This window comes from Thalassophryne amazonica, chromosome 6 (genome assembly GCF_902500255.1).
Source record: "Thalassophryne amazonica chromosome 6, fThaAma1.1, whole genome shotgun sequence".
NCBI lineage: Eukaryota > Metazoa > Chordata > Actinopteri > Batrachoidiformes > Batrachoididae > Thalassophryne > Thalassophryne amazonica.
Window position 1 is genome coordinate 120,817,005 of NC_047108.1, and position 13,613 is coordinate 120,830,617.

At 45.6% G+C, this 13,613-nt stretch overlaps 1 protein-coding gene across 1 annotated transcript in view; it reads right to left on the reverse strand.

The window, feature by feature from the left end:
* The window catches only part of samd11 (sterile alpha motif domain containing 11), a 172,074-nt gene continuing 158,461 nt past the window's right edge, over positions 1 to 13,613 (reverse strand). Inside the window, 10 exon segments of the mRNA XM_034173284.1 lie at positions 1 to 1,497; positions 1,727 to 1,837; positions 4,082 to 4,131; positions 4,134 to 4,196; positions 4,199 to 4,213; positions 5,155 to 5,522; positions 5,524 to 5,774; positions 5,776 to 5,917; positions 7,070 to 7,148; positions 7,335 to 7,450. Coding sequence (XP_034029175.1) covers positions 1,219 to 1,497; positions 1,727 to 1,837; positions 4,082 to 4,131; positions 4,134 to 4,196; positions 4,199 to 4,213; positions 5,155 to 5,522; positions 5,524 to 5,774; positions 5,776 to 5,917; positions 7,070 to 7,148; positions 7,335 to 7,450 — 1,474 coding nt within the window. The 3' untranslated portion in view covers positions 1 to 1,218.

Sequence of the window (13,613 nt, forward strand, 5' to 3'; positions counted from 1 at the left end):
TTGAAGAGAAATCTAGAGACCATTTTTAATTGCTTGCATACTTAAAAAAAAAAAAAAAATCCATAACAAATTAAATTTGCATTAAGAGCTCTGTGCCTTTCCCCTGCAACCAAGAGAAAACAAAGTAAAGGTATCTTTGGAATCTGTATCGAGGGCTAATGATAATACATATAATCTGCTTTATCTACGACATCAGAAGTCCTATAAATATTTTTTTCCATTTATATGCTGACGTAGCATTCAAGAGTGGAGCGTCTTAATACTTAAAAAAAAAACATAACAAAAATGAACAAAAAGTACCAAATTTCAGCAAGTCACATTTTTCAGTAAAGAAAACCTTATTCGTGCAACTACATTTAAACAAAGAAAAAGTACCACGTGTGTAACCTTCAGGATATTTTCATCTTGGGCGTGATTCTGTACAATTTTGCGCATTTTGCTTTTTAACTCCCACAGTAGTCAACACAAGTATACAAGGACACGAGCCGCACGTGTTGAGGCTTTTCTCTTTCAGCGTCATTTTTAAGCTCCGCCTGTGACGGCTGCGTCGCCTCAAATAGAGTCCGTCACGTGAGGCTACGAGCCCGCCGCTCCCCTGTCGGACTGCTCCGAGACTGTCGAGCAAAACATTAAAAAAAATGTCTCATGAAATGTTTCCAATTCCACACACCTCTGGTCATCTTTGGTATCGGGACGGTGGAATGCATAGTTACAGCGATAAGAGGGCGTTGGACAGATCCGGTGCTGCGCAGTGTGCGCCTCACGGCGGGGGGAGGAGTGAGGCGTCTTTAATGTCTGGGTTCTGCAGGCTTTGTGGTGAGAGCAGTCAGAGATGGAGAGAAAGAGCAAAAGGGAGGAAGGAAGAGTTTCTGCTTGCGTCTCACTTGCAAGAATGTCGCGTTTGTGGCAGGACGTCGCTTTTTTTGTGTGTGTGTGTTTTGGCAGGCTGTCTGTGACCAGCTGTCTCCTTTTCCTCTTTATTCCCTCGCGCGTCTCTCTCCAGCCCAGTTTCTTTGGATTCTGCTCGGCTACAGCCAGCGCAACTCAGAAGAAGCAACTCAGAAGCTGATTGGTTTGCCTGATGCGATCCATGTTGGCTAGTATTTTACAATAAGTTTCATCTTAAATATCCCAAAGGTGGGGGTGAAGCCCCACAGTCCGTCTCTCTGCTGCAGTCCCTCTGCTTGTCCAGTTGCTGTGAAGCAGGTCGGCCCTGTTTTATGAAGGAGATTTAGCCTTGAATCTTCCCAGCACCGTGGATCCATTACCATTTTCCTGCTTGGGGGAGGAGCACCCAGGGTTGGGGCCGCTGTAAGGAGACGAGCTGCTGCTGGCGGATGTGGGTCTGTGCGGCAGGGAGAGGGGCAAGGCTGTGTCGGACTGTGCGGTCAGAGGGTCTCGGTCCCGTTCTGGTGGCCGTAGTGGAGCAGCAGGCGGAAAGGGGAACGCCAACGGGAAGCCAGTCATGTAGAAGAGCCTGCCAACACGCCGCGCCACCTGAGGAGAGGAAATCACGTGATTGTTAGTGCCGCCAGCTGAGCGCCGCTTGACAAAACAGTGCTGTCCACCGAGTTTGAGAGAGAGCACAGAGGAGGGCATGCTACCTTACAGAAATAGTCTATGCTACGCTAGACGCTTGTCTCGTGTGTGAGCCTATGGCCAGAAACGCACATACACACAGGAGCCCACACACACGCATGCACACACAGGTCTGTGGTCAGTGTACCTGTGAGCGGATCTTGAGTGCAGGCCCCAGCTTTAGTCCCATGGTGTTGAGCAGGTGCTCCTCCGTAAGCAGAGGTAAAGTCTCCCCGTCGATGGCGTGCTCCCGGAACACCTGGCGGAGACACAGCCGCTTCAGCCACAGCCCCGGCATACGCACAAAAACACGCACACACATTCACACAACCTACAGAAGTGTTCCAAAATGACATACCAGTTTGGAGGGGATGAGGAAACCCGTTTATCATGGTTGTGACATGGGCACAAAAGTAAAAAAACATTAAGCAATTTGGAACAAATGGCCAAATCTTAAGTCCCGTCTTAACAAACTAATGGACGGGCTAGCTCGCAAAGCACAAGTACATTAGGAACGTGTACACTTTTGCTATTGAGACAGCATGAAATCTGAGCACTAAAGTAACATGAAGCCAATCAGATTGTCGTCAGTCATTCACTTTAAACAGTCGGGGCACTGGAACCTATGACCCTGTGGACTCAATTGAGAGGTTTCTGGTGAGGAAACAAATCTGCGCACAAGTGGACATTTATGGATGCAGCCACCAAGGCTCCCTGAGGTGAGCAGTAGAGCACCTCATTCCTGCAACTCCTGCATCTCCACCCACCCGATCTCCTCCATATCCTTGATGGTTTCCCTCACTACTCTCATTTTTGACTCAATTTTCAGAGTCTGCCTATACTGGACAGATTTACAACACAGAACCATAAAGTTTGTTTCTTTATGGGAGATATAAATGAATTCCAAGACATATTTGGTGAGAAAACTGGCTGTAAAACTAAAATGGTAAATGGACTGCATTTATATAGCACTTTTCCATCTGCATCAGACGCTCAAAGTGCTTTACAATTATGCCTCACATTCACCCCGATGTCAGGGTGCTGCCATACAAGGCGCTCACTACACACCGGGAGCAATAGAGGATTAAAGGCCTTGCCCAAGGGCCCTTAGTGATTTTCCAGTCATGCGGGGATTTGAACCCAGGATCTTCTGGTCTCAAGCCCAACACCTTAACCCCCAAAATAATAATAATAATAATTTAATCCTTATGTTAAGAATTATGTTCATTGTCTAATTACTAATAGTATTTCATTTCAACTCCACTGGTGTACAAAGGCAAAATCACAAAACTCTCACTGTCCAAATACTTATGGACCAAACTACAGTCCATGTTTTAAGTGAATACGATCCACGTCTTCTGACAAAGATTTTTTCATGTGGATCTTTGTTTCATGCTGTGTTTTCATGCTCTACGACGTGAATCATTGGACTGTGTCAATTCAGTGACGTAAATGAACTGATCCAGTAAGTCTTACTGAACGATGACTAGACTGAACCAAAAAGTACTGATGGTGATCCAAAGTACAGCTCAGGTTTTTTCTTTCTTTTTCCCCCCAAAGTTAGGAGCAGTAAATGAGCGGGCAGGTTGGAAAATACCAGGAGGCATAAACAAAAAGGTTGCCAATTAACAAATCTTACAGTAGTATATAGCCTGAGGAGGTAGAACTCCAAAATGACTTTCATCATCAAAACTGTTCATCAACAGAGGACATTTTTCATATCCGTCTGACAGGAGTGTGCGTTTATAACTGAACTTCACAAAATTAGTTTCTTCAAGAATTAAAGGAAAACGTAGAGATAAATGAAGATGCTTTTCTCGCTGCCTGCTTTTTTTTTTAACGTGGGGGAAAAGGATTTTATTCTAACTGTGACCACAAGGGGGCAGAATATCTGAAATCTTGTGTATGCGATATTTTAAGACTTAATGCATCAGACTCGGTTCACAAGGTCACCTCAGAAAGACTTTGGACAAATTCAATGTTCAGTGCATTTTGATTCTTATCGTGGCTACCAGGGGGCGATATCTGGACAAAGACTTGGATTTGGTGACAGCTGAACAAATGTAAGTTAAGTTGGGATTTGTCACGTTTTGGTGGTGTTTTGCACCCACCCCACATGACCTTTTACACCCTCACCAAACATGATCTTGATGAGTCAAAATGTTCATTCTTTTACGTATCAAATGATAAAACTGATGACGGTGCCTTTTCTTAAAAGCTGGATATCTCATTTGAAACTTCAGCCACATTCAACCCAAAACTATTCATCACGCACACGACTTCACGCCAACTCTTCACTCATCCACAAACACACTCACAAATCTTGACAGACAGATTGTGCTGTGCGGGTTTCGTGCTTCTGCCTAAAGCTAACGAGGCGGCTTTAAACTCAGGCCGTCGCGATGCTGCTGCTGCGCATGATTATTAATAATGATTATTGTGGGTATAGTTTGCGTTCAGCCTGCCCTGGCCTCTCTCTCCTCCCTCCTCCTCCACTCCTCACCTGTGTGTATTCAGCACATCCGGCCAGGCTGCTGATGAAGCCGCACACACCTCCACGCTCCACTTGCTGATATCCTCCACAGTGTTCGCTGTGGCTGACTCCTCCCCGTCCACAAAAGACCCCCCACAGATCCTGAAAGAGCAGCAGGTGGAAAGCGTCAAACACAGAACAACTACTTAAGATTTAAAATTCTGCTCCCGAGTGATTTGACAGGCAGATCCTGAAAGCCTCAAATCCAGTTTGGTATATGTATGTAGGAGTGCATTTTGAAGGTTTGCTGGATATCTGCTGGACAGGAAAGACAACACACGGGTCTACTCTGTTCAGTCATCGATGTTAATGTTTACAAAATGAGTCAGTCGGGAGACTTGACGTACGTCATCTGTAAGATCCTCACAGTGAATTCACAACATTCGTCATGGAAATGTTTTACCAGCAATAAAATGTAGTTTGCGATGTACCACAGAAATAAAGGTACTTTATAAGTGGGTGTGAAAAGCCGACCCCTCGTCCACGTTGTGACACCTGGGTAAAGGATCAGCAGGGGATTGTTTGGTGACGTGAATACAGTGGGTAAGTTGTGTGCCCACGACCAACCATGAGACGGTGAGTGGGGCTCTGGTGAAACAGGAAGTCCTCAATGGTGGATAGATGGAGGAGTGTGTAAGGCAGATGAGGCTGCAGCAGGTCCTCAAAACCCTGATCATCTAGAATTTCCCAGACATCGACCAGGATAAGGATCTGTCACAAACGTGTGTCTGTCGACGTGCAACAACATTCTCATGTTAACCAAGCCACACAGGGGCATCTCTAGGTCGTCTCTACATCAAGTTTGATCTAGAGACAGTCTTCCTTTTTACATCAATGGATAAATGTATTTCTTGTGCGTGTGTGGGTGGGTTGTGTGTGGTCTGGGGCTGTCAGTCCCACGTGGCTTGCTGCGGTTGGTGTGCTGAGGGTCAAACTGAGGTCAGAGGCAGGAGAGGTCTCCATGCACAGAGAGACAGACACTAATGTGTTTCACGGTGTCTGCCTCACCCTGTGTGGTGCGTGCGCAGGTGTGCATGTCTCACCCGTGTGAAAGTAGGGGTTTGTGTATGGGAAGCCAAAGGGCAGAGACTGTGCGTGCAGCGCAGGCAGAGGGGGCATGACCCAGGTGGCAGGTGGGTACTTGATGTCGCCTTTGCCAAGTGCAGGAGTCAAGAGGTGTCGACTGGGTGACTCTGCACCTGCCAAACTACAGGGGGCGCTCAGTCTGCCTGAGCCCTCTCCCATTTCCTTGGCGCTGTCACATGCTCCCTTGTTACAAGTGTCTTTATCCCCCTCCCGCTTCCTGGGTCTACTGGTGGATTTGGCAGCTGCTCCTTCCTGCTTCTCCTCACACATCTCCGTCTCAATGTCCGAGTCCTTCATCTCCTCATCCTGCGCCTCCTTGGCTCCACCGTCCTCCTGTGTGATCTCCAGTACTGAGCTGAGTCTGGGTGTCCCTTTGGGGAGCCTTCCTTGAATCGGTGTCTGGCCTGGCGGTGGCGCTGTGCGCCCGGGCGTCTTTGGATGTGGAAGATGTCCCTGCTTGTTGCTGCTGGTGATTGAGGGTTAGAAGGGGCGTGGCAGCCCCGTGGCGAAGCACCAGCATGGCGTTTGAGCGGCGCGCCAGTTCCTCGCGGAGCGGGTGGCCCTCTGGGATGTCGTTGGAGGCTTCGCAGCGCCGGATGGTCTGGGGGCAAACCTGGAGGTAGACCTCCCAGAGGCTCGGGGCCCAGCAGGCGCTGCTGCTGCTGCCGCTGGAGGTTCTCCAGCTCCTTTTGTCTCAGCAGCTCCGCCGACATCTCAAGTCTGATATAAAGACACAAACAAACCGCCCAGACATTAGAACAATAATGGTGTTAAACACTTCCCGCACTGAAATTTATGTTCCACTTAGAGTTTGTAACTAACATCACACCAGTTCACTGCATAAATGTCTGTTTCAGCACTTGTTAGACAACGGTTTTTACTCTCATGCTGCTTCATGTCTGCATCACTTCCGTGTAACACAAAGAAGAGAATTGTAGGTAATCACACAGTGCAGGGGCTTATTGGTATGCTGATGTGCATCGACGCCAGATTAACTAAACCTCATCTCTGCTACCTGATGGGCTTCAACCACAACCAAGTCTGTATTTTGGCGAGGCAGGTGTTGATTTGGTAAATTTTTTACTTTTTTCTTCTTCTGGGCTCCTACACTGTACTTTCTGGACCTGTATGGTTAGGGTTACGGGCAAACTGTAAGCGGCATCCCGATGAAGGTGGCACTGGCATGCGGCACTGCAGTAGTAAAAATCAGCAAGTTGCAGTCAGTCATAAACAACAAGTAACACTTTTTTTGTTGTTGCTGTGAAGAGTTGTGGCCATTTGTGGGGAAGAAAAAACATAATGTATCCACACTTCAACCCAGGAATCATTCTGTCCTTTCACAGCAAAATAAAATACAGAATGTGGAATTTACCCTCGAGTTCATATAGTTGGTCTCTTGGTTCAGATTGTATTCCCAGTTTGGACTGAGACACCTTTGATACCATGTTCCGTTTCATTGGTCCATACTAGAATTCAAAATGCACCCCTCCCCCTGAAGCAACTGAGGAGACGTCTGAAAGCTTCAGCATGTGTGTGACAATGAAGATGCTGTAAAATGAATTTCTTCCAGCTTCTCCCTTTTTGCTCAGGGTCCCCACATTGGGTCTGATAAGGACCCACATAATGATTTGGCAACACGTTTTATGGCAGATGCCCTTCTTGAAGCAACTCCGCATTACCTGGAGAACAGGTAGAGGTGGTCTTAAATGAAAGCACCTGCACTAACTATTTGATGCACGAGGTAATAATTTCAAATAACAAAAAACCCAAAGAAAACCGAGTGTAAAGGTTAAAAATATATATTTATTGGGGTCCCACCAGCTGTTAACATTAAGCGGTGGTGCAGATTTTTCTGCTCCAGCACAAACCCACCTGGCAAGATTCTGCTTCCTCAACATCTCTTGTTGCCGAGCAAAGATCTCCGCTTGAGCTGGCTGAAGGAAACCGTAACCTACGACAAAAAGGGCAAGGAAAAACAAAATTTAATGGCATTCAAGAAAACATTTTATGAATCTTGATAGAAAATGTAGACAAAAATGCACCCACCCCCCCCCGCCAAGAACATGTGAAGTGTTTGTGCTGTTTAAAGCATGCATGCTCCTGCCGTGCACAGTACTTAATGTTACTGATGACTCACCGGGAGTTTGGCAAAGTGCAGACGGCATGCCGAGGAAAGGAGGCCGCAGGTGAGGTCCTAAGGCGATGTGAGGGGCACTTGGGGGGGACAGTAAGGGTGGAGGGTGAGAAAGTTCCCTATGAACACACACACACAAAAAACAAACACAAATTCAGTCCAAACAACATAAGAAAGTAACAGAGGGGAAAAAACAGCTCAGGTGATAGAACCTTCAAAGTCTGTTATTAATGTCATTTGGGTTATGAAATGTCCAATTTCTTTGATTGAACTCCACCTGCAGTCGTTCCCATTGTTGTGAACACACAGAATGAGGGATTATCATTTATTACTACTGTCAGAGAGGCTGAGGTAAATGGGGCAAAACTCTAGATTTAATTGAAAATGTTCTTAAATTATATTAATTCAACTTAAGTTATAATAAAATGAAATATTCCCTCAGGTATAGATGTTAAAAGAACAGTGTTTGTTTTCTGTCAGGCTACGAGGTTGTACAAATGTTTTGATGTGCCATAAAAATAATGAAAAAACTGCCAATTTCCTAGGCGTTGACAAAGCCTAGGAATGCACCCTGTAAAATGCAGCGTGTTAATATTACAACTCGAAATTTAATTATATAATGACGATAAACTGATGAAAACTCAACTTTGATGTACCAGATCTAAAGGAGTAACAAGCTTGCTTTGCTTATGCAAGATACACTATACCTGTCTGCCACCTACTGGACACGTCTGGAATTGCTGCAAGGAGTAATCATCATCACATGCATGATGGAAATTAGGAGCAAGTGTGGTTGGTATTACGTTGGATCCAGTAGAAGCAATGTGTGTTAAAATATGTGGCTTCTTTTCGGTGAAACTGCATAATTTGAGGTTGTGTGCTGACTTGTCGATGAGGGGAAAACACATCGACTGTGAACTTGGCATCCTGCTGTCCAAATAATTTTGGGACGTTAAAAATCGGGTTGCTCTTCTTTTCACCCCATCATACTGTAATTAAGGTTGATAATCTCAGTGATGTTTCCGGTCACTGTGACACTGTACATGAGATTGAACAAATTATGCCGCTACTACCACCACCACCACCCCCACCCAAAAAAGGACCTTAAATTTATTTTAACAGTTTCTGTAAAACACAAAACAGCAAAAACGTTAGGCAACCGCCTAGGTTGTCTATGCCCAGCAATAATACTCCTGGCTAATCTGTAGGACGAGCTCGCTCATTTGTCTCTTTCTAATTTCAATGTTCAGCTGAAATAAATTAATTCAGAAGGTCTAAATATATACATGGACTTAAAGGGATTTCCTCGTGTGCTGATGTATGCTGCGGTGCCGCTGTGTGCAGCGTGTTTTGAGGTCGGTGGAGCTCCAGAGGCCCCTGTGTTGCCCCGGTGCCTCATCAGTCTTGTCACGCCGCAGCGAGCGCCGCTGGCCATTGCTGTACACTGGACTGCTGCCTTCCCTTCCTCTGCCACCACACACACGCACTACACATAATGAGGGCTGAATCCACAATGCCAGTGTGTCATGCTCCAACAGCTGGGGCGGCCTCCGCGTCTTGACCGGGGCCACGGGCTGAAGGACCTTCTAATTAACACTCATCCCCCCCAATTCAAAAAAAATAAAAAAAGCCCATCTCCCCGTCTCCCTTTCAACATGACATTGAGGCTTGTGAAAAGCTGGAGCGTCCTGCAACCTCTGTTTCTGAAAAGACCTCTCCATTATTGGCGCCGTCTTTTGTCCTCCTCAAAAAAAAGGGGGGGCAGCTCTCACCTTTCTCCCTCTTGCTGCTTCTTGTTCTCACCCAGCGTTTTTCTGTTCTTGCACTCGTCACACTACTTTTCTGTGACCTCTGAAAATCTGTCTGGATCTCTGTTTGCTCGCCTTTGCTTTTATATATATATATATATATACTCAACAAAAATATAAACGCAACACTTTTGGTTTTGCTCCCATTTTGTATGAGATGAACTCAAAGATCTAAAACTTTTTCCACATACACAATATCACCATTTCCCTCAAATATTGTTCACAAACCAGTCTAAATCTGTGATAGTGAGCACTTCTCCTTTGCTGAGATAATCCATCCCACCTCACAGGTGTGCCATATCAAGATGCTGATTAGACACCATGATTAGTGCACAGGTGTGCCTTAGACTGCCCACAATAAAAGGCCACTCTGAAAGGTGCAGTTTTGTTTTATTGGGGGGGGATACCAGTCAGTATCTGGTGTGACCACCATTTGCCTCATGCAGTGCAACACATCTCCTTCGCATCATCCGTGAAGAGAACACCTCTCCAATGTGCCAAACGCCAGCGAATGTGAGCATTTGCCCACTCAAGTCGGTTACGACGGCGAACTGGAGTCAGGTCGAGACCCCGATGAGGACGACAAGCATGCAGATGAGCTTCCCTGAGACGATTTCTGACAGTTTGTGCAGAAATTCTTTGGTTATGCAAACCGATTGTTCCAGCAGCTGTCCGAGTGGCTGGTCTCAGATGATCTTGGAGGTGGACATGCTGGATGTGGAGGTCCTGGGCTGGTGTGGTTACACGTGGTCTGCGGTTGTGAGGCTGGTTGGATGTACTGCCAAATTCTCTGAAACGCCTTTGGAGACGGCTTATGGTAGAGAAATGAACATTCAATACACGAGCAACAGCTCTGGTTGACATTCCTGCTGTCAGCATGCCAATTGCACGCTCCCTCAAATCTTGCGACATCTGTGGCATTGTGCTGTGTGATAAAACTGCACCTTTCAGAGTGGCCTTTATTGTGGGCAGTCTAAGGCACACCTGTGCACTAATCATGGTGTCTAATCAGCATCTTGATATGGCACACCTGTGAGGTGGGATGGATTATCTCAGCAAAGGAGAAGTGCTCACTATCACAGATTTAGGCTGGTTTGTGAACAATATTTGAGGGAAATGGTGATATTGTGTATGTGGAAAAAGTTTTAGATCTTTGAGTTCATCTCATACAAAATGGGAGCAAAACCAAAAGTGTTGCGTTTATATTTTTGTTGAGTGTATATATATATATATATATATATATATGTATGTATGTATGTGTGTGTGTGTGTGTGTGTGTGTGTGTGTGTGTGTGTGTGTGTGTGTGTGTGTGTGTGTGTGTGTGTGTGTGTGTGTGTGTGTGTGTGTGTGTGTGTGTGTGTGTGTAATAGCTCTGACACTCACTAATCCTCACCCTCCCTCCTTGCGTTGCTCATAGACACTCAGATTGCTGGACTTTGGGTGGAAACCTCCGTGCATTGCTAGGAGTTTTCATGTCTTGACATCTGTGACGTCTATCTCCTCCTGTGGCCAACTTATTATCCCAGCTGGGTATCTGATGACTAGTAGGGCAAATGTATTAATGGCTTGGATCTTCTTCCTACCACTGAGCTGGGTAGCATGAATACATCTCAAATTGTGCCCCTGCCCCGATCAATTGCTACAACAATACCTCAGAAAGCCAGTGATAAGGAACAGGAGGACGAGATATCATGGAAGACCAAGCCCCTCCATGGGATGTATTATCAACAGACAGAGGACGTGGCTGACATCAAGAAGTCCTCCAGTGGCTAAAAAAAGGCCGCCAGTTCTCCACAAGTTCTTTTATACTCACTCGACTGGTAAGCACTGAAAGCCGAGATAGACATGTCCCAACTTGTCCTCTAACACTCCGAAATTCTGATGGAAAAAAAGTCCTTTTCATTCCGCCTTTTCCAGACAATGAAAATCCGACAAGGGGGCGGGACCACTCCTTCCACAAGGCGTGCTCACAGGCGAATGACGTCACCGACAGGCGTGGAAAAACTCACGCATGCGCACGAGGGTTCAAGCATGTCTGACGTAAAAACATATGAATGAAATTCATATAGTTTTTGAAAAAAATAAAAAGGTACGATACTTTATGGACAGACCTCGTAAAGAAAAGACTGTCAGGTGTTCAAAAGAGATTCGGGTCCAGGTTTTACCACCAACTTCAGGTACAGCAAAGTACCACTCGCTACACGTCTTCCATCAAATATGTCAATGGAAAGGTGGAAAGCCTATATGCCACTAAATATGGGTGGGAGGGAAAGAATGGCAAGTTAATTCCAGTACGAACAGACCTGCCTCCAGCTCCTGACCACCGACTGGAAATTATTCACTGGAACTGTAAAACCGGATACAGTACTGTGGGGGGTTCTTTTATTAAATACGTACTAAAATAAATAATAAAAAAAACCTCCATAGACACTGATGTGATGCATCCTAAATTAAAATAGATTCAGGTTTCAAACAAATTAAGTGTTTTTGTTCTTGTTTCTGGCCACACCCCCTGTCCCTTTAGAGATCATGGTCTTGGGCGTCTCACAGAACCAGCAACACACCAAATAGTGACTTCTGTTGTGTCTACCGCAAAGTCAACTGGAAGCTGTTTGGGGGGGCGACATTTTTGTGCACGGGGAGAATATATACATGACTTGTGTGAGGTTTAACATAAAGTCAAAACTAAACCTCTTGCCATTTTTGTTCAATGTGACCCCTTTAATGCAACTGACTGGTGTCCCATCAACCCCTCAAGTGGGAGTCACAGACTCTCATCCGCTTTACACTATGGTATCTGGAGATAAAGCACTGGCATCAGTGGGCCTCAGAGTCTATTCTTCTTCAACCTCTTTAAGGCCTCATTTTTACTTTGTGCAGAGGCACAACTTAGTGTTGGGACCATTAGAGAGATTTTAGCTGAACACTTGGTGGCCGCTCCCTTTTTGCACAGTGGGTAATTTCTAAAACAACACAGATGGTTGTCAGTGTGAATGAACTTCCAAACTGTGAGGAAGCAACACGCTCAAATTTTGTTCTTAAAGTAATAATTTAAAGGTTGCAGAGAATCACAGAGTGCAGGATCACTACAAGTCACAGTGCAACTAAACCTTTAATGTGCAGCTAATTTTTGGGTACCACTTTTCTCTGTTTTTCGGTTTTGAAGTGAGTCAGGCATGACAACTCCCCGTGGATCTGCATATATCTGAGTTTGCATGAGGCCGGTGTTTTGGTGCAGTTTGGAAGAGGGGAAACAGTGGATTGTCTTCCATTGCTGGATAAGGTCCATTTCTAAGGGTACTCATAGATTTCAGGCACTTATGCTGGACATCGTCACTTTCACCATATTACAAAACCACCTTTGGTCCAGGATGGCAACCATCCAGGCAGACAAGAGGCCCATTTCCAAACACAACCATCTGTCTGCTACAGACAGGTGGAATGTGGACAACCCCTTGGTCTCTTCCAACTGCTGGGGTCTTCAACACTGAGGCACCTGCAATCCTACCCAGAGAAATGGCAAAAATATCGCAGCTGATCCTCTCACTATGCAAGTGATACTCCTCATCCGAGTCTCCGTAAGTAACCGCTCATTTGATGTAAACTCATTCCAGTGGTGTTCCAGTGAATTGCCCTTTTAGGGATCAATAAAGTTGTTTGAATCTTGATTCTCAAGGAAAGAGACCTAGTACCAAAGATATCCAATTGTTGCCTTTATATCGTTAGTGTCCAAGTCTCACAACAATAGACGAAGCACGATGACCCTAAAGACTTGGATCTTCAACGTCACCAAACAACTCAGTCCATTGACCTCATGACCCCGTACGTTCTCCCCAAGTGTCTTCTGAGCTCAGAGGCCAAGGACTCTGAGACATAATGTCACTGGCATGAAAAGCGAATGTCTCTATAACAACAGCAGGCAGCAGTTTGCCACAAAGACCAAGACGTGAAGAGTTCTCTTTGCAACCTGCTGCCTCACCAGGTGGTTTTACTAGTGAGCTCCTGCCCTCAACTTAAAGTCATGATCATCTGTAAAATCACCTGCTGAGGTGATCAGTAAATCAAATCAAATCAATTTTATTTATATAGCGCCAAATCACAACAAACAGTCGCCTCAAGGCGCTTCACATTGCAAGGCAAGGCCATACAATAATTACAGAAAAACCCCAACGGTCAAAACGACCTCCTGTGAGCAAGCACTTGGTGACAGTGGGAAGGAAAAACTCCCTTTTAACAGGAAGAAATCTCCAGCAGAACAGGGCTCAGGGAGGGACAGTCTTCTGCTGGGACTGGTTGGGGCTGAGGGAGAGAACCAGGAAAAAGATGCTGTGGAAGGGAGCAGAGATCAATCACTAATGATTAAATGCAGAGTGGTGCATACAGAGCAAAAAGAGAAAGAAACACTCAGTGCATCATGGGAACCCCCCAGCAGTCTAAGTCTATAGCAGCATAACTAAGGGATGGTTCAGGGTCA